This window comes from Metopolophium dirhodum, chromosome 7 (assembly GCF_019925205.1).
Source record: "Metopolophium dirhodum isolate CAU chromosome 7, ASM1992520v1, whole genome shotgun sequence".
Lineage (NCBI taxonomy): Eukaryota > Metazoa > Arthropoda > Insecta > Hemiptera > Aphididae > Metopolophium > Metopolophium dirhodum.
The window spans coordinates 29,272,944-29,298,191 of record NC_083566.1 but is presented as its reverse complement, the minus strand read 5'-3'; the positions used below and the strand labels follow the sequence as shown (position 1 = coordinate 29,298,191).

The 25,248-nt window shown below is 28.0% G+C and overlaps 4 protein-coding genes across 5 annotated transcripts; 3 read left to right on the top strand and 1 right to left on the bottom strand.

The window, feature by feature from the left end:
• Window positions 1-2,229: 2,229 nt before the first annotated feature.
• Window positions 2,230-4,916, top strand: LOC132949295 (active regulator of SIRT1-like). 2 transcript variants are annotated; one of them, XM_061020112.1, is made up of 4 exons: window positions 2,230-2,458; window positions 2,542-2,679; window positions 2,747-2,970; window positions 4,777-4,916. In XM_061020112.1, the coding sequence occupies exons 2-4, from the start codon at window positions 2,595-2,597 to the stop codon at window positions 4,891-4,893; spliced, it is 426 nt and encodes a 141-aa protein (XP_060876095.1). In that variant the 5' UTR covers window positions 2,230-2,458; window positions 2,542-2,594; the 3' UTR covers window positions 4,894-4,916. The 2 variants fall into 2 exon arrangements, with proteins under 2 accessions (XP_060876095.1, XP_060876094.1); XM_061020111.1 differs by having other exon boundaries at window positions 2,537-2,679.
• Window positions 4,917-5,114: 198 nt separating this feature from the next.
• LOC132949294 (nicotinamide riboside kinase 1) lies at window positions 5,115-5,914 on the top strand. The gene is given in 2 exon segments (XM_061020110.1): window positions 5,115-5,564; window positions 5,566-5,914. Coding segments are annotated over 2 exon segments (543 nt in total). The 3' UTR covers window positions 5,659-5,914.
• A 2,162-nt stretch (window positions 5,915-8,076) lies between these two features.
• Window positions 8,077-18,174, bottom strand: LOC132948529 (uncharacterized). Its single transcript, XM_061019036.1, has 8 exons — window positions 17,718-18,174; window positions 17,475-17,645; window positions 14,226-14,337; window positions 9,358-9,523; window positions 9,132-9,300; window positions 8,891-9,068; window positions 8,697-8,836; window positions 8,077-8,623 (listed from the first exon to the last, which is right to left on the bottom strand). The coding sequence occupies exons 1-8, from the start codon at window positions 17,814-17,816 to the stop codon at window positions 8,501-8,503; spliced, it is 1,158 nt and encodes a 385-aa protein (XP_060875019.1). The 5' UTR covers window positions 17,817-18,174; the 3' UTR covers window positions 8,077-8,500.
• A 561-nt stretch (window positions 18,175-18,735) lies between these two features.
• LOC132948530 (dehydrogenase/reductase SDR family member on chromosome X-like) lies at window positions 18,736-22,804 on the top strand. The gene is made up of 6 exons (XM_061019037.1): window positions 18,736-19,238; window positions 19,338-19,445; window positions 20,191-20,355; window positions 21,831-22,041; window positions 22,128-22,323; window positions 22,383-22,804. The coding sequence occupies exons 1-6, from the start codon at window positions 19,124-19,126 to the stop codon at window positions 22,569-22,571; spliced, it is 984 nt and encodes a 327-aa protein (XP_060875020.1). The 5' UTR covers window positions 18,736-19,123; the 3' UTR covers window positions 22,572-22,804.
• Window positions 22,805-25,248: the final 2,444 nt, after the last annotated feature.

The window sequence follows — 25,248 nt, the reverse complement described above, 5'->3', positions numbered from 1 at the left end:
TTCACATAATATTAATCTCGAAAATTACAGTACATAGGTCATGTATTCATGTGTACAGCTAGTGAACTACGTAAATATAATATATATATATTTATATATATACAATATTAATAGTAATAACTACTATATATTATAATAAGTAATAGCTTTTTCCTATATTATAGCCTATTATAGCTGTATACTATATGATATATTACTATGTAAGTGTGCTGTGTGGTGTATTCAGTTCACTTTCACTATCATTAAATAATAATACTAATTAAATAAAACTATACTGCAGCGAACAGTTGCAGCCTGTTATAATACTATCTATATTACAATGAAAATTTCCAAACTTAGAAAACGACAATCATAAAGTTATTAATAATAATAATAATAATCTGCGAATAAAAATATAATATAATAGACAACACTCAATAGTAAATAGGTAATATTGTTAATATAAAATATGTATAATTAATAATGATTATGTTAGTTTAATAAGTGGTATGTCGTAGGTATGTGGATGTTACTTTTAAACTATTATATACATCATACCTATATTTTGTTACAAATTACGATGAATAATTATGCATTTTTTGAGCTATAATTGTATTTACAAAAAGCTAATAAAAAAATTATGCGTTATACTACTAAGTTTCTAAAAGCAATTTTTTTTTAGCTCACCATTATTTAGAATTACTCATAATTTCAAAAATTATAATTGAAAAGTTATATGGGTATTATGATATACCTATACATATTATATACAAAGCTTCGTAAAATGTAGGTATGAAGCACGATGTAGAGAAGAAATCTTCTCTACATCGTGGTATGAAGATATTATGATAATAATAATTAATATTATAAAATATACTATGTGTTTATCGTTTATGTAACAATTTATATATTTGAGAAATAAAATATTTAATTTACAAATTACAATACATTAGTTATTAAGAGTATTACATCACAATTAGGATACAGTTAATTTTCACATGATTATACATAATACATGATTACCTACATAACTAATCATTTAGTGTAAATATACATACTTAGGCTTGATAGTTTTATTAGTTAGTTTTTTGAGTGTGAGAATATGTTAGTCATTGTGTACATTTACGTCAGACTGTCAGAGACATACCATGGGCATCCAATAATTGGATAGGTAGTTGTAAACTATAAAGGCTAAAATGCTTCCAGTTGTCAATGTTGAAAACAGTTTTGCTTCGCCTCAGATTTGGAAGCCGTTTGACCGAATGAGAGCTATAATAGATTAATAGATGAACATTTTGTTTTTAATACTAAGTTAAAGATAAGTCGGATAAGTCGAATGCTTGAGTTAAATTGTTATCTTTTATTTTTAGTATGATATTTTTATGTGATTCTTCTGTCGATATACGATAGCTATTGCCTATTTCAATTTCCACGGTATTTTATTAAGTCCTAGTTTGACAAGGGATTATTCAGTTATTGTTTAAAACTTTAAAATTAGAGGATGACATTATTTTTCGATTTAGACCATTGAATTTTACCTATTATTGAGATGATTATGGAATGGTAGGATCGAAAACCGAATTGGGTGGCAAGTATTTTTTTTCCAAAACAATCTGAGAAAGTCGTTTTAGAAGTAGGTACCTATTCCGAATGGTTTGCCACTTGTTACAGGTAGAAGATCAGAAGGAAGATGGGTATTGACTTAAAAATATATTTGTGATTTGTTATAATTTTATATACCTATTTGATATTTAATTCCCCTGAAAAATAGGTTTGTAATTTGTATAGCCTATTTGATATTTAAACAAACTTAAAAAATGATATCTCAGATATCTATAGGTTTTATTTTTAAAGTATAACCCATTTGTCGTTTTTCACCCTTGTCGTTTTTCTCCAAAAACATAATATCAAGAAATATTAATATACCTATGTTTTTTCCATATATAATAAAGATACGGATAAGCCACGGCTATGTTAAATATTATATTTAAATAATAATATATAAATAATATAAATAATATAATATTTGAGGCCGCGTTCCCGGAGGGGAAGGCAATTGAGGCTCCTTTATCCATAGCCGTGATTGATAGTCGATACTCGATTTAGGTATACTTTATTTGGCCTCAATTTATTGTTCCCCTCGAAGACCGCTGATAAGACCATTATGTCCTTATCCATATCTTTATTATCTATGATTTATTATCACATTTCACATTACCTAACCTAACATTTTAAGATTCGTCAACTTCTTTATCACGAGCACATGCAACATGCTGTTGTCATTGTACTTTTGATAGGTAAATTGGTAGTTATTAGTTATTACTTAACACTTATTGGTTCGTGAGTAAATAAAATGTCTTGTAAGTTATGACTTGAATTTCAAGTCAAAGTCTTAAGATTAAGGAAGACTGACTGTCATATTTTGGAATATCTTGTTCTTTCAATTCTGATATTTTTGTACTGAAATCAAAATGTTTCGGTACGTATTTTAAATTTTATCTTAATATTTTTAAATAACTTATAAGTCAACTGATATTATTGTTATCTAATTTAACAGTAAATTAAATAAAAAATAAAAAGTAGTTTCGTGTTCTGAAGATACCAACGCAGTTATTATGTCTTATTCTACTTTAAAAAAAGCTCTACAGTTATTCGAGGAACAACCACTTATAAATCAAAAAACTACACAAAAAAAATCTGGTAATTTTTAATAAATTTTTCTATTTTATTTTGAAAAATTTAACTAATAAAGTACATGATTTTGCAGCCAACAAATCTTCCAGTCGCTTAAATAAATCTAAAAGTAAATCACAGCGTGCCAAAAGTGTATTTAAAGTACCAAATTTTATGAAATCTGATGCTGGAAAATCTGTTCTCAAAATAAAAGAACAAATAAAAAATGAAAAGGAATTGAATTTGGTGCAGTTAAATTTAGAACGGTTACATAAATTAGATAGGACTAGTTGTGTAAATAACATTGCATCTAACTTGGTATGTATATTTTTTAGTATTTATATTGCAAGTTATTGAAAAAAACATTTTAATTATCTAACTAAATGTCAGTTTGGTAAATTAGTTTTGAAAAGTGATAACATTTTATTACCTACTCGTTAAATGAAATATTTTACCTATATTGTATATAATATATATAATTGTAATATAGGTTGGTATCACATTGATGTAGGTACTGTACTTTTGTAAGGGCTTCGGAGCTGGTGTGTTTTTAGTTTAAAAACAGGTGCTAATTTGGTACAGGCTTTACAGTTTTTGCTTGTTCTATACTCGGTCTACGCTCGGTACAGGGCTATTGGACAACGACCGAATTTCTTATGCGTGATCTGTTGTCGGTTTTATATATTATTAATATGTTTTTTAATATTTGACTGACTTGAACCTGCAGCGTTACAACAGTGGGTTAACATTTTGTGAAGTTGTTGACTTTGGATTTATGTGCATATTGGAATTTCCCACACTAATGATAATGAACCGTTTGATGAATATATTCATGACAATTTAATGTTGAATATGCTCTCTGTTATATGTGGCCGGTATAAATTGTCATTCCAGCTTTTATATCATTTTTAATAATTAGTATAATAGTTTTGCCACGATACATAAATTGGCGTTCTGTTAATAAGTCTGGCTGTTTCCAACAAATTCCAAATACCCATGATCTTTCTATACAATTCCCATAATTTTGTTATGTTTGTACTGTTTCATTTTTGTTATTGGAATTATTTATTTCTCTTAATAGCTGATGGTCCCTACATTGTAATACATTTATCACAGTTATGCTTCCTTGAAAAAGGAAATCATAAATTTAGACAGTACAACCATGATACCTATTTTTCTTTTAGAACTAAACAACTTCCAATTATTTCACACAGTGAAAAATGACTGTTCCAAAGGTTGTCAAGATCTGTGTATGTAAAAAAAATCATTATCTTTGCAAAAAGTTTAATACGTCTAACAACTTTTTTTATTAGGTACATTATAATGTTTTATAAAATAAAGCCTTATTATAAAGGTACATTATAAAGCCTTTTTAAAACTGCTATCAGAATTCCTTTTTATTTTATACTCTGTAGTCTGTTCTGTTCCATCTAAGAGTGAACCACTCGTCCGACCAAAACACGTTTTTTCCGCGCATCCCCACCAAAATCTGGGCATCGGTGAGAGCATTGGCACAGTTGCCCAAAGACCGATGACTGTCGGCCAATCACAGAACACATAGCCATTGCATTGGGAGGGGGGGGAGTCAGGCACTATTCGGCAGCTCAGTCTGCGTACGCGAAAGCGGTTCATTCTTAGATGGAATAGAGTATACAAGTTGACCATTACATAAACTTTTATACATGTTATGGGATTATTGACTAGTAATAAACCTTAGTTTTTTAAGTATTGTACACAATTATGTAACTTCGTCTCTAATAATCTGGCTTTAGAAATGACCAAAAGGCAATAGTAAATGTCATTTTAAACTCATAAAACACAAAAATGTACATGTGCAAAATATACACTCAAGGAAAATTCACAAGCGGTCATAATTACAAATAAAACCGAAACTGTACTGATATCAATGACAGTAAATTATAGTTAACAAAAATAGTATATAAAATGACCATAACTGCAATAAAAAAACCTGTAGGTCAATACAATTTTATCGGTAGGTTAACTTGACATGTGTAGATCACGTATTAGACCGTTACCTAAAGTCTTGTACTTTTAATTTTCCTATGTAAAATGTATAATGTCTAGTTAATTTTTGTAATGATTTATTTATTTTTTGGATTTTAGATCAAGCAACGTTTAGTCAATTTGTCATCTGAAATACCAAATTCTAAAAAAGAAGAAAGTACTGTATTTACCGATGAAGATTTTGAGAAATTTGAGCGTGAATATTTTCAAGATTAATGGATGATTTTATACTAGGAAAAGTTATCATAGTCATAGTGCTAACTATATTTGCTTACTTTACTTGTTGGCTATTCATACCACCATTCGCTGATTCAGAATCATTTATTTATCAATTATTTCCATCCATTTATAATGCACTAGTAATGCCAGTTTCAATTGGTGTGTTATTTATAATTAGTCTTATAATCTATACTTGTGTTGCTATAAATAATTAAATCATGGCTAAACAATTAGTTATTGTAATCGCAGGAGTCACATGTGGGGGCAAAACTACTATTGCCAACCGTCTTACAAACACATTTAATGATATTTCAATATTACATCAAGATGATTTTTACTATACTAAATATGAAGATCATTTGGAAAGTATTCCAGAACTTAATTACCATGCTTGGGATAAAATAAGTGCCTATGATATGAATAAAATGATGACTGCAATTGATTCTCAAACTTCTAACATTTTAGTGCTTGAAGGAATTCTTTTACTTGATGATATTAGAATTTTAAATTTAGCAGATTTAACATTTTTTACTGTTTTGGATAAAGAAATTTGCTGGGATAGACGTGTAGCTAGAACATATTTGCCTCCTGAACCACCCGGGTATTTTGAAAAGTATGCATGGCCTGAGTATGAAAAACATTTAGAAATGATAAAAAAAAAAAAAAACTGATGTTATATTTTTAAATGGTTCTGACAGCATCGATTTTAATACTTCTGTTGTTGTTAATCACATCAATCAACTAGTATTAAATTTAAAATAATAGTTAGTATGCATTTGTTAATCAAATTTTTTTTTCAGTTTGTACTTCATATTATTATAGTTAAAATGTAATGTTTATTTTTAATCATACATTGTTTAAAAACTTGGAATGTTCAAACATATTACATAAGACAATGTTTATTATAATACACTTAAGAATTATTTTATCCTTCATAATTGTAATTTGTTAAATAGACAATTATAATATTTATATTCAATAAATCATTAATATAATATATATACTTATATTTGATAAATGTTCATAAGCTATTTACAATTTAAAATTATATTTTTTTTTCTTTTAACATTGTCCTAATTAATTTCCAGTACAATATGCAATACTATTACAAAAACAATATAAACATATTATATTTGTAAAAATATTAAAAACTAAAAGTTAATTCCAAAATACCAGTGAATGATAATTTATAGAAAGAAAATATAGAACAATGGAATAGAAATTACTTTAAAATAATTACTAATTAAAAACTATTATTAAACTAAAAATTAGATGTAGAAACATAGGCAGACTTTATAAATTGCATAAAAGGTACTTATTTGTTATCGCAACGCCTCTAAACCGTATTAAATGTATTACCCTGCCACCAGGAGGCAACCTTATATCAGTAGACTTTAATCTAAAATGTTGATATTCCTCTATATCTCAATGTTTTACATGTAGGTATCTGATCTATTTATGGAAAAATTGTATACTTTTATAATATTTGAAATTCTTATTATTATATTATAACCATGTAAGTATGAGTAATTTCAAGTCCACACTTATTTTAAAAATAGGTCATTAATTTATTATAATGAGTTATCCCCTGCCATATTTAAAATGGCATTCAATTTTTTCAATATATAAAATGTATTTGAGGATTTTAGGAAATTTTTTTATTTATTTTTTATAAGTACATTTTGATTATGCTACTATTAGTTGTAAACAATATGTTATTATTACCTACTAGAATTTTAAATTTTTTTAATGGTAGGTATATAAAAATATTATAGTATAATACAACGGACGGTCATCCAGTGGTGAGGTGATATATTTTATTCAGCTTAGTAGACAGACGATAGTAGACGAGCACAATGTGAAATAATCAGGAGCATCATTTCAGAATTTTGTATGGAATGCAAAAACAGTTACCAAATACCAATAGCCATCATAGATTACAGGGTACTCAAATTTGAAAAATGTTATTAAGTATTATATTTTAATAGTTGATTGTTTATTCTTGAATAAAAATGAAAACGAGAAAGTAGATATATAATACTACCAAAAAAAATTTTTCATTATAAAATATTAAAAATTATTAGGAGAAAACAAAGTGAAGATGGTTAGTTAAAGCACTTAAAATGTTCAATAAATATATTCTACAGAAAAGGTGAATTAAAATTTAAATATTATAAATCTCTCAAAAGTTATTTTTGAGTCAGAAAAAGCTTCTATCAATTTCTAAAACAAATCGGTAATTAGGAAGAGCCTCTATGAGAAATTGCACCACTTTAAAAAAATTCTGAAATGATAATTTTGACGTGCAAAGAAATATAATTCAATGTATATTGTCTTCTTTTAAAATTGTTTAGTTATAAACGATTTATTTTTAATAGGGTTAAGAAAGTCTGAATATATGGTATTATATTATGTTTATTAGTATTTACTATTTTGTATACAAGTTTAAATGATAGTGTAAAAACCTAACCTAGGAAATCAAAATCCATGTGTTCCTTTCTGATAGTTATACTAAATACAAGTATCAGTGAATTGAAAACAATTTGAATGCCATTATATAAATGTACAAGTGTAATAAATGATGTATAATACTATACTACTACAAATGTGACAATCATTTATTATTGTAGTTTTATAAAAAAAAATATTATTTATCCTATTCAAAAAAAATTAAATTTAATACATTCATATGATGGTTTAATAGTTTGTAATCCACTGATACTCGTTTTCTTAATGCTATTTGATACCAGTAAAAATAAAAGTATCCATGAGGTATGAACCTTGAACCATTTTAATGTTATCATATAAATGTGTTCAGCAGTTCTTACTTGCAGCCGTTAGCTGGAGGTTTGATCACACACTCGTTAATAAATTATATTTTTATGTTCAAAATGATGTTGCTATTTTTATGAACATCGAAAAGTTTATTTTAGCATTCTCTGCATTTAATCACTAATAGCACCAATTGCTTGTAGACTGTAACTAAACAAATGAATATTTAGTCATGTAAATTCTTAGATGTATAACAGTTCACAATGTGTGTAAAAAAATAAAGGGTACTTAAGAAACGGTTATAATGTGAAACCATTATAAACACGACTCTATCACAATGTACAAATCATATTTATAATAGGTATATTATAAGTCTAAGGTATCATACGTAAATATAAAATAAGAAGACAGTATTTATATGACATAATAAAAGTAGATTTAATGTAAAAATTGATTTCAATCTTTCATTTTTAAAAAAATATATATAAAATATTTTAAACGTACGAACTTAAAACAACAAGCGTAATACAAAATCGAAGCGATTATTAAAATATATGCATTATATATATATAATATATATATGCATTATATAATATAAATTCTTATAAATCTTGTACTTATAGATTTATCACACTTAAATAATTAAAAATATTTCCAAAAAAGTTGTAAGCAAATTAAAAGTTATCAATTATACTCTTGAAAATCAATGCTTCATCACCTGTTTAAATAGGATCCGCAATAGACCAACTTTTGGAAAATATGATTTACAGATTCTAAATTGTATATTACTGTATGTTAATATAATTTAACAGAAAAAATAATGAATCTTATTTCAAATTTGAGATCCTAGACGTGGCCTAGGTAGTTCTCCGAAAATTCTATCACCATGAACACTTTTTGCTAATGCTTTTATGCTAGCAGCAATATCCATTTTATTTTCAGTATCACGTCCAACCTAATTAAATAAAAAATTGTATAGTTAGTTAAGGTATTCCTTTTTTTATAATGATTAAATTATAATTAATTACTGGAATACGAGGATTAACATCACTTGGAACACTGCCGCTATGGACCATAAATCTGGGTACATCTACTGGTAAAGATATAGCAATATCTAATTTTTTGTGACGCTGAATGCAAATACCTTCGTCATGGCTTCCGGATTCTCCTGTACAAATAGTTATCTTTTATTAACAAATTAAAACGTTTAATCAATTATTACCTTCAGATTCAGAAAGATCATCATCAGAAGCACAATCTATTTGTAGATTTTCCATGTCTTCAAGAGGAAACAATCCTTCTGCATCAAATGATGCTGGAGGTAATCCGCTATCATTACTTCCCCCGACTGTAGGTTTTTTAATTAGACTAGGTTTTGATGATACACTATTTTCATTACCCTAAACAAATGTATGGTTAGAAATTATAACAAAATTAATAGATAAATAAAACTTAAATATTACCTTGGTATAAGGTTTGAATGTAAAATCCATTAAATTCATTGTTGGATTATTCTTGAGCGTAGTAATTGTTGGTTTTGGTAACTGTTGTATAGGAGATGACATTTTGTTAGTACTTGTTCGAGCAGGTAAATTCTCAAATTTAGGCTTTTTATCTTTTTCAGATAATATTCTAAAAAAATTAATATTATATAAAAACATATGAAAACAAAAATTAAAAATATCTTACCTAGCTAAAGTCTCATAATCATTTTGAGCTTTAGTTCTGAATTCTTCCAAAGATGAATATTGATTTTCTGTGAATTTTCTTATTTTATCTTCCACATGTTTTGTTTCTTTTTCAAGTACTTCACTCATTTGTCGTTGCAGTGCTTTGACTTTCGGAGGCACCAAACCTATTTTCAATTAAATTTATAAAATTAGAACCAGATAGATAAAATTATTTACAATATATTTATCACATTCTGGATGGATTTCATTGATTATAAATTTATAATTTATTAGTCATAGGAATAGATTATAGATATAAAAGAGCTCCAAAAAAGCTATTAAAACTAAAAATACTTTAAAATTGAAAATCGTCAAAAAAATGTAAGATAAAACTTTTTTTTCAACTCAGGCCATTGGGTGGTTTTTAACTGTGAGGGAGGGTACTGTAGGTTCGAACCGGTATGGTGCGCGTTGCAACCGATACCTTAGTCCATTCGGCCACTCTGTCCCCCATAAAACTTATTCTTTTGGTTCAATAATACATGAAACATATTTGTTCTAAAGCAAGTACCGCATAGCTTTGGAAAACAATGCAAAGTGCATCGTAATCTCAACTTTACTTATAAATTATAATCTATATCAATGGTTGTATTAGAACTAGAGATAAATTTGAAAGGAATGATAAATCTCTGAATTGAAAAATGTTTTTAAAAATCTATTTAATAATTAGAATAGACATGAACATAATTAATTAATTAATTTTAATTAGATGGGATAAAAACTCAATTACATGTATGTAATAAGTTAAAAGTGTTTCAAGTAGTAATTTATCATACATTGTACATAAAATTTGAATAGAAAATAGAAAACCAACAACCAATTAGTAATTAACATATTATGATTTACAAGAATGATAATTAATAGTACAATTGATTTTCAGCTTTAGAGAGTTCCACACTGCCATTTTTTTTATTACGCATTACAATGTACTGAGGTCTGAGACTTGAGTTTAATACAAAATTGCAATGTATAAATATCTAATGGTCATTGTTAAGTGTTAACTTACAATTTACATAAAATATAATTTAAAGGAGATTAAGAGTATAATGATTGATTAGTGAAAGTTTCTCTTCTTGGGTTTATTGGCCCCCAGGATGATCTCATCCCACAACTGAGCCTCTGACCTTCTCTGTAAAACGCTACAAGTACCTTCAATTAGAACCACCTTCCAAAGACCCAAACGTTTAACATCATTTTTAGCCTTCCCATATAGATCTTTTCAGTCACTGCACGTAGCAGCAATTTTTGATTTCTTTAAACATTGCCAGTCTATTGCAATTTTCTTCTGATAACTTTCAATACGTCTAAATCACTATATTTTAATATTTCCAGCTCTATTTTTTCTTAGTTTCTTCTCTTCTGTTATATTATCATTGTCTGAGCCATAAATTCTCTTTAAAAAGTAATGAACTTAATATTGTCTTCCAGTTTTTTGCTCCATACAGTATAACTAGTCATATCTTTCTTAGGTAATCTAGATAATCTGGGACGTAAACGGCTGTTTTTTCATTCTTCCTGACCATGCTCGTGACCTAAGCAACTTTATGAGTTAATAAAAGGATTTATTTCCCACTTGAATTCATGAATCTTACCACATTTGCTATTTTATTTTTATCAGTTAATTTAATACTTAGGAATCTGAATTGTTCGACGCTTTTGAATTCAAACTGATCTATTTTTATTGACTAACCAAGTGGTAAGTTCCGTACTCTCAAAATCATATACTTAGTTTTTTCTTCACTTACATGTAATTCTACTTTTATTGAAAATGTATAAAGTCTACTGAGTAATATCTTCTATCTGTATTGATATTCTTCCATCAATACTATCATCTGCATAATCTAGTTAACATAAGGCTGTCTTATTATATCTTCATGAATTACAATTTTCATTTCTCTAATCACATTTTCCAAAAACATGTTCAACAAAATAGACAATAGACTTGCCTTGCCTTAACCCCAAGTTCATTGTAACCGGGTCAGTTAATCTGTTTCCCACTTGAACCATCACCAAAATCTTAATGACACTGATCGATACAAGATTCACCAGTTTTTGTGGATAATATGGACTTTTTTTAAGATATCCAACAGATTCTCTTTATAGATACTTATGTACGCTATTCTAAAGTCCACAAAAGGTTGCATTTCATTGTCATATGCACAAGTTGTTTTATAACTAAGAAGTATACAATCTGGTCCATTGTTGATCTTCTCACTCCAAAACCTACTTGATATTCTCCCATAGTAATATGGTCTACATTTTCTTTAGTTATATCTAAAATATAGTTCAAAAATACTTTGTTATGCTACTTTTAAAGTATATAAGATATCTCAGTTAGTTGTTACATTCTTATTTATCACTTTTCTTGTTTATTGGACATACTAAAGCAACTTGCCAAACATCTACTCCCAGATTCTGCTAATCACTCAGTGGTATAACCAGGATTATGAAATGGGGTGGGAGGTTTAAGTATAAATTAAACTAAGTTTTTTATAGTTCTCAAAAAATAAATAATACATTTATTAGAGGGGAAAGGCAATGAGAGGGGCAATGGGGGTTAAACACCCAAAACAGGGGACGTAGGGTGAGGGTGGCTATGTCACTGAAATCACTAGTCTAATCCATTGTAAAGTTATTTCCCCTAGCTTTTTAAGAGTGCCATTTGCATACAATCTTCTCCTGGGAATTTTTAATTTTCTAAATATCTGCACTTGTAAATTTTTTTTTACTGTAGTTGGGATTAGATATCCTTGTGTATTTAATTTCTGTAAATTAAAGCAAAACTTTTTAGTTGGCTCTCCATAATTTAGTATGTCAATATTTTCTCCATTTTTCAGCTATATAATCCTTTTCTGAGGTTAATAACTTTCCATCACCTTCTTTAAGAAACAGCTTTTTTATTAAAAAAATCTCCTTTTAAGAGGACGTGATACCCGCATGTGTTGTCTCCGTCTTATAAGTGCGTAACATAACAAAATCTATGCTCAGCAGAACACGTGTAGCTCCGTTGGTTTAAAAATAAGAGTGGATTGACCTCTTATAAAATCTAAAGAATAGATTATTATCTAGACAACCTCATGGGCTTTTTATTATATTTTAATTTTAAAGCGAGCTATGAGTATTTTAAAATTGTAAATTGTTTGTATATCTTAAAGTACTCATAACTTGCTTAAAAGTTAAAATATAATAAAAAGCCCATGAAGTTTTCTAGATAATAATCTATTCTTTAGATTTTATAAGAGGTTAATTTACTCTATAAGTAATTTTTAAATTAACGGAGCTACATGTGTTTTGCTGAGGGTTAAATTTGCTATATTATGCACCTGTAAGACGGAGACAACACATGCGGTTATCACGTCCTCTTAAGCTATTTACCCCTTTTTATTTTCAGAGGATGTCAGCGCAATATTATATTTCTCTCTCAAACCTATGAGCAACAATGATAAAACGCAGTCACATAAAATAAATTTTTTAATGATTTTTGAGTAACCTCTATTTTTCAGTTAAATCACCTATTACAAAAATTATACAGGGTAATATTTTTGAGGGTCTGACATATCTATTTTATATATTATTATTGTTATTTGACTTTGACTGAATTTTTTCCAAATTTAAATGAATATTAAATTCGTTTGAGAGAATATTTAGACAAATTGATGTCATACCCTCAACAATATTATTCTCTATAACTTTTGTGATGGTTTATTTTACTCTAACATTACTCAAAAACATAAAACAAAAAATGATTTTGCGTGAATGTGTTTTTTCTAAGTTAGGTTAATACATGGTTCAGGGAGAAAACAAATTGTGTGCTGACATCATCTTAATGCATATTATAGGTCCTGTTTGACCCGAAGTCTTGTACTTCATACTCTATAGTCTATTTTTCTCAGAGGAACCAGGACCATTATTTTTCTCCATTTATCGCCAAATCCTTCCAGTTTACTCTGCCTCCTAATTCTTCTACACCCCTCTTAACTATATCTTCCCATCTCAATTTTGGTCTTCCCAATGGTCCTTTTCCTACTATATTCTGTTCCAGCACCATTTTCAGTAGAGTTCAGGCTCCGAATTGTATGTTCTGCCCAGCACGGCATACTTTTCTTGATTGTCTTGACTGTTATTTTCATTAAACATTTCTTGTAGCTCTCTGTTTTTCCTTCTTCTCCACTCTCCTGTGATGTCATCTTTTATTAGACCGAAGATCTTCCGCAATATTTTCTTTTCTAGAATTAAGAATTTATTTTCATCTGATTTCCTCTTTAGTGCCCAGGTTTTCGATCCGTACAATATCACTGGTCGTATTAGGCTGGTATATAATCTCTCTTGAACTTAATAGTTTCACAAGTCCATAATAAGTCCTGTTTCCCGCCCAGTTAAGTTTCCCATCTTCACTTGAAAGATCATTTAGATACATACTTACGGCTGGGAAGTTCCTTAAAATCCTTACTTTTAATATAACCTTAATATTTTTTTGGAATATAAACTATAGAATTTTAACAGAAGTTAAGTAAGATAAAAAGTCATGTTTTGCTAATTGTTTACATTCACTTCTCAAATTGGAAAATAAGTTATAAGAATAGGACTTAGTTATTTTAAATCATTTATGTGCCCATTTTATCTCTAACACAAGATTTTTTAACCTTGTGGAAAATCAAGTGGCAAAAGCATAAGATAATAGAAAGTATCAATTTAGAAATAGCATCATAAAAATGACTAATAACGTGATTCATTTTGCTTTCATATTTTAAAATTAATTATACTTAAAAATTACAAAATTACATGTTTTCTTCTATGCTTTAAACAATTTTAAAAAAAGGTACTTACCCGATAGGCGTGGAGAATATAATTGATTAGAATCAGTCCAATTAATAACAATTTCATAAATTAGGGAAAAGCACTCGGAATTTTTTAGTTCTTGTATTTGTGTTGGATCAGTCTGTGAATAAAATTATACAAAATTAAACGGGGTTAATTGAGATAATGAAAACAATATAATTTATGAATTATGATTAATAATTATAAGGAGAAAAAAGTATTATTAAGTGAGTACTGAGTAGTTATTTTTTTACAAAATTAAATAATTTCATGGTTTAGGTTCCATATAAATTTTATCCACAAATAAACGATGGCAGTTGAGGAGTAGTATGTTAGTCTCCTCCTCTGCTGTCGGTTAAACAAGGAAAAAAAAGGTTCCATATAAATTGAATTGTTTTTATTTTTTATTATTTTTTCTGGAGATAAATGTCTTGGTTTTAGGTTTTACAATGTTCCATTTCTTTTTAGTGAAACTAGATTTGGCAGTGAAAAAATATCATATGCTCTATCTAACAGCAAGTGGTCTAGTTGATACTTCTAGGAAATTTTTTCACCGGTAGCATCAAAAAAATGAAAATTCAAGAGAATAGTGAAATTTAATTTAAATAACAACCAGTATTTGATTCTTACAGTAACTATACTTGTTTTCAAAAGAGAATATACCGCTTTCGCGCATGTCAAATGATTCAATTGGTGCGTCGAGAACCACGTGATCACACTAACAATGGGAAATTAGTGGGGAATGCGGCACGCCAGACATAAATTGGTCGCCAACCGGTATTTTCTCTTTTGAAAAGGAGTTTAAATATATATAAAATAGATATTTAGAAATTAGTATTAATACATAGAAAAATGTAGATAATTACTTAGCAAGGGTGATTTTATCACTAAAGGGGGTAAATGAGTGGCCAATGGAATTTCAAAAATGATACTACTTGTATATTTTATTCATAAAATATATTTCTCAGGTAATAAATACTTATTACTTTTTTAAAGAAAAATATACATATTAAGAAGACGCTACACAGACATTTGTTGTCTACATCTTAAAAAGTGCACAACATATCAAATTTTACGTTTAGCAGATCACGTTTAGCTCTATTAGTTTAAAAAAGGAAAACATTATTTTGGTTTGGATATTTTTAGTTTTTACCAAACGCTGTAAAAATCATATTACTCAACAATTGATTTTCATAAATAAATAATGATTAATGACCTATGTACTTGTTCAGATGGTAGTTATCTTACATACAGATATATTATATATTAAGGTTATAAAACAAAAAAAAAATAAAAAGAAAGCACTAATTTCATATCCAATTATATTTAAGTTTTTACGATGATCGTTTACATGAAATGTTGATTATTTTGTTAAGGAAAAATGTGTTTATTAACTATTAAGTGTTGTATGCAATAAGAATATACATTTTAATACACAGTATTAATCATTGTAATAATCTAGTTATTCTCTATGATATTTCTGTATAAAAATATTATTATTTTTAATTCAAAGATAAACTAAAAGTATAATAATGTAATTTAATTTAAAAGTTATATTATGATACTGTTAAAAATTTACTGGCACATCTTAAAATAAATATATTTTAAACTCTGGATGTTGCATTATATATCAGATAAATACAAGTATTTTAATACAAAAACGTGTGATTAATTAACCTGTAATCTTGGATACAATACATTAATAAATAATAATATGTTATAAGAATTTTTTAACCGATTTTTGTTTGCTTTTAAATTTAATAAATTATAATGTTGAAACTAATAAGCATTTCAATAACATTTTATCTGCATGATACTCTGTGCTACCTTCGGCAGTTCTTACTTAATTTGTTAATTTTAATATTAGAGTAAATTTACCTATTTTAAAACTTAAAGATAACAACATTTTCTGTGGTTTGTTTAATGCTTTAATTCTGAAGCAAGATATGAGAAATTTTAAATTTTAATAATTTTTACACCAATAAACTTAATTCAAAATTAAAATATTAAAAAGAAAATTCCAAATAACTAGACAAAATACCTTTAGTTTAATAATTGTTTACAACGGTATAGGTTTAGAAATAAGTTTAATAATAGGTAAATTCGATTTTATATTAAAAATAATCAAGCAAAACAAAAATAACTGAACATACATTTTCTATGTTTTGCACTTGCAAATGAAGATAACACAACAAAAAAATGTCTAAATAACATTCTCGATATCACAAATGTAGTGATATTTTATACAGAAAAAATTGGTGTAGAGTATATAAGGGATAAAAATAAATAATTAAATTAACTATCCGATTATTATTATGTTAAATAGAAGAAGTTTTTCAACTTAATTTTCACAACCTATTAATTTATCGATTAGTGAAGGTTACATCGATTAGCAAGGCTGGACAAGTTTTTTTTTTTAGTGAAGTTAATATGCACCAATAACAAAAAGTTAAAAGTTAATTTAACTATAGGTTAGCTCAGTTAAGTTAAAAGTTAATACACACTTTTTGTTAACTTTTTATTAAGTTAAAAAAAAGTTAATTTGTTAATACAACACTAGTGAACTTAATTTTTTTCCAACACAAAACTAAATTATAGACTATAATGTTTAAAAAAATGAAAAATGAAATCGTTAATTTCACGTTAACTAAAAAATTAATTTTGTAAGTTAACAGTTAAGTTAATGAAAAGCCAAAAGTAACTAGTTAAGTTAAAAAGTTAAAATAAAATTAACATTTTAACTTTTTAACTCGTTAATGCCTTGCATGATGCATATTAAATTTTCATTAATCTTTTTTCAAAAAACAATAGTTCATGCCGTACTCAAAATCTTATAGTACATAAGCAATGATCATAGTACCCAAACATAGATAGACAAGAGTTATCATCATTATAAAATAAATGTTTTAATATTACAGTAGATTCTGCCTAATGTGGGCAACAGTTAATATGGGCAGCTGCGTAATTTGGGCAAAATGGTCTGGTTTTAATTCCGATGTATACTAACTAACTAATTTTGGTTTATATGGCCAATCGCTTAATGTGGGAAAATTGGTTTGGTCCAGACGTGTCCACATTAAGCGGAATCCACTATATATAGTTTTGAGATATATTTTATAAATTGCATAGTAAAATGATATATATATTTGATCCATATTTAATTTAGTTTTCAACCAAAAGTTTTCACCTTGTTGATATTATGAAGAAAATTTAAATACCAAATGTGATTAATTGAACCTATTTGCTGATAAATCTTACCAATAATTCGGGGCTAATCAAAACTGTTAGTATGTTTTTATCCGAAGATACAGCATAACACATCATATCACAGTTGAGACATTTGTATATAAACCACCCAAAGGCTCTTTCTTCAAGAATCAAACAGTCCTGACGCTTAGTGACAGCAATCACTTCGCTACACAGCAATTCCTAAAAGAAAAATATGAAAGTTGTAGCTACGATGGGTGTATACAATTCGAAATGGCAAAAGTCGATTTTTACCTTTGAAAAGAAACCACCGCCCAACAAATGTTTATCAAATTTGATCGGCTCGTATTTGGTCTCAATTTGGATGTTCAGACATTTGCACGATACAATCATTTTTGAAGAGTTTTGAAATTCGTTCCTACAGAGCCGTTTGTCTTAAATAGGTATACCGGTGTGTATAAGCAGCCGGATTCAACGACACCCTGAGTTCCTTTTGAGGACGGTGCCGAGATCAAGATTGTACGGTAAACGGTTGACAGAATTAATATTGATCAGTATTATTTTTTGCAACGAAACTCGCTCATCGGAGCGGCGAGCGGTGTTTTGTTTTTAAGAAAATCTCTTTCAAACAAAGGATGATCAAATTTTGGTTATAATGAAATGAAACAACAACAAAAGAGAGAAAGGTACAAACAGATGATCAAACTATCAAAGTATCAAACAGCTGTTGAGCGGTTCTCAAATTTTCAATTCTGATCCATCGGGAACTAACTAAGGTCTAAAATCAAAATAGTAAATAACAATCATATCAAAATCCAGTAGATAGTAGTTGATCGTGATAGTTGTCCCAGGCCCCGTAGTAAGTTGACCGAGTTGTCTTGTGATACACTGGCTGTAGCGTAGCCAACTGTGCGAAATTATTTTACATAATTTATTAGATAATGCATACAGAATGATTCATTTAGTATGAACACAATTTAATTGCGTTTATTTGATTTTGAAATGTTCAAGACGTGAACAGATTAGATTTTCATAAATACTTGAAAGCTTATTTATTGCCTGGATTACTTATGCAGTTTTATGCCAGTTCCGTATTCATAAAAAGCCCAAAACCACGAATAATAGTATATCTTAATTCGTGTCTTAAATAAATTCATGGAAAGGATGTGAGGCATGCTCAATGAATCACTCTGTATATACAGTTATGCCGTTCAGTGTTGACTTTATGAATATCCTATACCCCCCCCCCCCCCCCCCTACTGTAAGTTGTTTGTCCTACATAATTCCTTATTCCCAAGACCCAAATACATGATTATTGATTAGAAAGTACTATTTAGTATTTACTATTTACTTACTTAGTTTCACCAGATACTGGAAATGAATCATTACACACTGTACTGAATTTTCACCCTATGCATTACAGTAAACAGTCCCTGCAATGATTATCTTACTTTTATAGTTTTGTTTTTATATAGGTAGTTTAAATTTAAAATTATACAAGAACATTTCTCTGGTGGAAAGAGAAAGCTTTTGTATTGTTTAAATTTCAAAGGATCCAACTTATAAATTATAATATTATAATTAATAATTATTAAATAACATTATTACTATACATCGTGTATTCTATGTAATAGAAATTAATATTTAGAGAAATTTGGTTAATATTTGTTGTCTATTAAAGTATAATAAAGAAATAAAAAATGTTTCAAATTCTGTCAACATATTTTAAAATAATACAATATCAAATTTGTTATTATTTTTTGGGAATTTTCGCCGTTCTTGATGATTTAAAAAATCGTGATAAAAATAAGTTTGGTAAGACTATAAAGTGTGTTTTAATTAATACATTTAGAATATTTGATGCAATTATGAAGTTATCAAAAAATATATTATATATTCGTTTTTTTATTAAAGAAATTATCAAGAAACGAGAAAAAGTAGCTGTTATTACTGGAGGAGCTCGAGGTATTGGCCTGGAAGTAGTTAAGAAACTAGTTCAATGTGAGATGCATATCGTAATTGGTAATCTTCATTTGCTATTAAATATTTATTTAGTGTTGGTATATTATGTTTAATAATGATATTATTATAAATATATTTACAATGTCTATTAACTTATAAAAATATGAAGAATATGAATACTAGAGATGTTACGATCTATAATATTTAAGGTCGAACCGAACTTTTCTCTAAATTAACGAACCCGAACAGATCCAAACCTACACACTTTTAATCAAACCTGAACCGAACCGAACTTATCAAATATTTTATCAAACTCGAGCCGAACATTAAAAAAGTCAAAATTGGATATAATTATATTTAATATTTATTTATCATTTAGCCACCATACCACAGAATTATTGACTAAAAATTTTAGATTATTGATACCTAGTAGAAACCTTATAGAACTGACTTTTATTTTTATTTCTTTGGTTCGATTATTGAATTATTAAGTATTTGGTTCGGTTCGATTATTTGGAATTTCCTGTTTGATTTTCGAACCAAACCAAACACTCAGAGTTTGGTTCGGTTTGGTTTGAAAATCGAATAGTTTGTAATATCTCTAAATTGAATACCTACCGGCTTCCTACTGGATTTTAAAAGCATAATCTATACAATGTATTTTTTTAATAAAATATTTTTATATTAATCCATGTAAATTATATATAAAAAAATAATTGGGCTGTTAGACTGTAATGAATAAAATATAAATAAAACGATTATGTTTTGATATACAAATGTTCATATTATTTTGATTAATTTTTAGGATGCCGCAATGTGAAGGCAGGTCAAAAAACAATCCAACAGCATATTTCGTCTGATGCATCTATTGAAATATATGAACTTGATCTTAAATCATTTACTTCCGTAAAAAGTTTTGCTCAACAAGTATTATCCAATCATGATCAAATTCATATACTTGTAAATAATGGTAAACTTAAAATTTAATTATATCAGTTCATCTCCCCCCCCTACTATTATCTGCTGTTTAAATCCTACCTTAAAGACAGACACTTCTCTGTCCGTTCAGGTTCTGCTATATCCGAAATATTCCCGATCTGTGCTGGTGTCCCCCAAGGAGCAGTTGCAGCTCCATTACTATTCAATCTATTCACATCTGACCAACCTACTACTGTCTATACTACAACTGGGGACTTTGCCGACGATAAGGCACTCTTGGCTCTCCACTCAAACCCTAAAACGGCCTCAAACTTCATCCAAAACCACCTAAATCTCCTATCAATATGGTATAAAGATTGGGGGATAAAAGTCAATGAAACCAAATCCGTCCACTGTACGTTCACGCTTCGGCAAGCTGTTTGCCCTCCTGTGTACCTTAATCACCTTCCGCTTCCATCTGCCCAAAACGTTCGCTACCTAGGCCTCCATCTAGACCGCTGGCTAACCTGGGCAACGCATATCCACACAAAACGGCTTGCTCTAAATAATCGGACTCGTCAATTACGCCTTCTCTTAACATCTAAACATCTAAACCTTAAAAATAAACTTCTCTTATACAAATTACTTTCAAACCAATATGGACATATGGCATCCAATTATGGGGTGCTGCCAAACCCTCCAATATTAATAAAATCCAAACTTTTCAATCCAAATGCCTTCGGCAAATAACTAATGCCCCATTTTACATCTCTAATGATACTCTCCATAAAGATATTTCCATCCAAACAGTTAAAAACGTTGCCAAGTCTTTCTACAAACGCATGCACACCAATCTCCACAATCACCGCAATCCCTTGATTTCGGAACTATCTATCCCCACTATCCTTGGTGACCCCAGAAGGTGGACTAAAACGAACGTGGTGTTGTGATTTACTTTTAGACTAACCTCCACCAACACACACCGCGAAGTCCCATCAATGGATGGTCTCTTCTCTCATGCCCCCTGTCTGAATTGTTGTTAATAATCGTAATTATCAACTCGTTTGTTATTACCCTATTATTTCGTCTTTTCTATACTATTCTTTTATCACTTGTGCTTATTGTAAACCTTTAAATTACAGATTGTACAATTCTCTTGTTTAAAAAAAAAAAAAATATGTTAAATAACGGGCCGTATGAGCTGTGGCCCCATCCTGTTGAAACCAGAAGGCATCAGTATTTTCATACTCTTCAATTTTCGGGCGTAAAAAGTTTTCTAACATTTCGCAGTATCAATTAGAAGTCACAGTAACTGAAAAAAATGGCTCTAAATGTGCATCGCTCGAAAAAGCAATCATTTGGACGATATAATTTTTAAAAATTAACTTTAAAAAACCTTATTTAATGTAGTTTCAATAAATATAAAAAAAATTATCTATATCTTGTATAGCTTTTTAAATTCACCTCGGAAATGTGGTTACACCGCACCTGTATATTTACATATATTATACATTTTTTATTTTATAGCTGGAGTTATGTTTGTACCATATGAAAAGTGTGAAGATGGTTATGAAGCACATTGGACTATAAATTATTTGAGTCATTTTTTACTAACAGAATTATTATTACCAGCTCTAAAAATGTCAGGTTCGACAAATGAGCATGCAAGAGTAATAAATGTTTCTTCTTGTGCTCATGAAGCTTCTCCTTTAATTAATTTCGGCTCCATTAGTAACAGGTTAAATAATACAGTAATATGATTTTAAAATGTTTTTCAAATTGAAAATATACTAATTTTATTGTATGTATTACTTACTTTTTTAGTCAAGGTTATATTACAAATGCAGCTTATGCAATGTCTAAACTAGCTCAACTAATGTCAACTAAATATTACAACAAAACACTAGCAAATACTAATGTTCAAGTTTTGGCTGTGCATCCTGGTGTAGTAAATACAGAATTATTTAATGGAACATTGTTGAAAATGATAATGCCATGGATATTGAACTATATTTGCAAAGTATAATATGAATACATTTTTTGTCTGTGCATCATTTATATACATATTTTTAATTTCAGACTCCAGAAGAAGGGTCACGAAGTGTTGCTTATGCTTGCATTTCTCCAAAATTAGAAGGATGTGGTGGTTACTATGCAAATTGTCAACCTACAAAATATTTACCATATGCTGATGATAAAGAGGCGCAAAAACAACTTTATGATACTTCTATGGTTATGATAAAACATTTTTTAAAAGTAAATGAATAGTTTTGTAATTATTTATTAATTTTTAAAAGTAAATGAATAATTTTGTAATAATTTATTAATTTTTAATTGTACGTTTTAAATTCTAAAAGTTATTACTTATTATATATTATTAAAGACTGATTTAATTATCAATAATTTTATTTATATGTTTCAAAAAAACTATATATTCCAGTAAAATTATATAAAAAAATTTACTAAAAATAATTATAATTAATAAATTAAAAATATCTGTTTGTCTTGCAGTGAGATAATGATTTATATTTGTATTTGCTATCGAATTTTCATGGAACTTCCTATTTATTATTAATATTAATATTATTATTATTATTATTATTATTATTATTATTATGTTAATATTATTATTAATTATTATATATTGTAATTCTTAAAAGGGGGGAAACTTTCCCCAGAAAAGTAGATAACCGCTCTGGTGTACAGTGTATGTATCTACAGTAGGTAATGAGTGTACCTTGTCATAGGAGAGGGATTGGTGAAGATGTCATTTGTAAAATGTTTGTGATTTTGATTAATTTCGTCAAAATTCTAACTTCAGATTTTCCTAAAAAAATTACTGTGAATTTACAATAATTAAGTAAAACTAATAAAAATCAAAAATTTTTTATGCGTTAATTTATAAAGTATAAATAGCTCAAAAAGTCAATATATTTTAAATGGCGTATAGAAAATAGTAAATACTAATAAATACATTCTGTGAACATTTCATGTATCTATTGGTTATTTGTTTTTGAAATATCTACACCGAAAAACAAAATCTATTTTGTTGACAACTAATTTTGCATAAAATGTCTGTTGTTGGACTGGAAATTTTAAATTTAGACCTACTAGATTCATTTTCCCACCAGAAAAGTTCTTGAAGTTAAAAATCGAAGCATTATTTTGACTAATAATATAAAAATACATGAATGAAAAAAATCACATTCTAAAATTGATACATCAATTGCTCTGCTCATGAATCTAAAAGTAAAAAAAAATTAGATTAATAAATGGACGGAACATTACCTACCTACATTTTTCCTGAATGAAAATTGAAATATAAAAAGCAGAGTGGATTGATCACGAGTTACAGATGTCTGCATGTCTGCATGATTATTAGTTGAATATTTAGTAATAACTGGTTATCATAATTATAGGAGTCCGTACACGGGCAGCATATAATATTATTATACCTTTGAACTTTTTTCTGAGCAGCCTCAGCTGTCAAATATTGAATTATGGGCTGCAGACCACATTGAAATATGTACACAAAATTATATGTACATTATATACATTATATATTTTATATAATTAAACAATTTTATATATTTTTTAGAAAACGTGTAGATATGTTCTATACCTTTCATCAAAATGTTGGATTTATATTATGTGGTTATTTTCTTATTTCCCTCCAATAATCACATAATTAGTATAGCAGCTAAATTAAAAATAAAATCATTTTCAAATTTTCCTACATTATTGAAGAGCATGCAATTAGTGCGAATAAGACGTGTGCCCAATTTCAAAAACGTATACCAATGGCATAAACATAAGAACAATTGAAAAATGGGCTGGATTAATCTGATGATACCACTTTGGAATCTGCACTTTGCACATGCTTACTTTAGGTTGATAATGTCTTCAAAATTTAGTATTCTTTAAGTCATATAAAATGTTAATTTTAATTACTTTCTGTTGTCATTTATTGCATTCTTTAATTATATGTAAAATGTAATTGCACCTTTGAGCCTTATGCCTGTGATATAAATAAATAAATAAATAAACAATAGTACGTATAAACGTAAATTGTGCCCACAGAATTCTATGCTATATAGAAATCTGTGATTGTGCCAAACGATTGGAAAAAAAATTGTAATTTGTATCCAATCATCAGGCCCACCTCAAGGGATAGGCGATATAGGTTCACGCCTAGGGTGGCATTTTCAAAACTGATATTATTATTTTAGGGGCGGAAAAATTTTTGCTTGTACCGTCCCTAACAATTATAGACCTATAAACTAAGTACTAACCTACTAACCTAATCAAACTAATTAGCTTATAGGTACATGCGTCCAATACATTTGTGTGTAGTAAATTGTGGCCCATAGACTATCAATTTCAATTTATAAGTAATATTATTTGTATGATAGTCATTTAGGATTATATAGAGGTTACCATGAAGAGGCAACTTATCACTGTCCTCCAAAAATAATTTTTTATTTGATTTACACAAAAATAATTATGGGTGTGTATATTAAGTTGTTAAATACATTATTTACACTTTACATTAATAAATGTTTAATGTACAGCAGTATGCCAGTATTTAAAATAGATATCGTTGAATACCGCGGTCACTTATTAGATACTATAGCATAATTTACTATACCATTGTTACTACCTGTTCACTGTGGGCAAAAAATATATAATTAAATGGACACAGAACATAGTTTAATTTATGAGAACAACTCGCATATTAATTTATTATATACATCTTGAAAAAAAACATTAATATAGTATTAAAACTGTGATTTATTAGGTAATTATTAAATCTTTTAAAAAATAATTTGTATTTAAAAACTACAAACAAATTTCAAAAATGAAATAAACATTCAAAACAATCAAAAATTGTTTTAATAATTATGTTTCTTGATATTAATTCACTAAACAAGTTAATTCTATTATT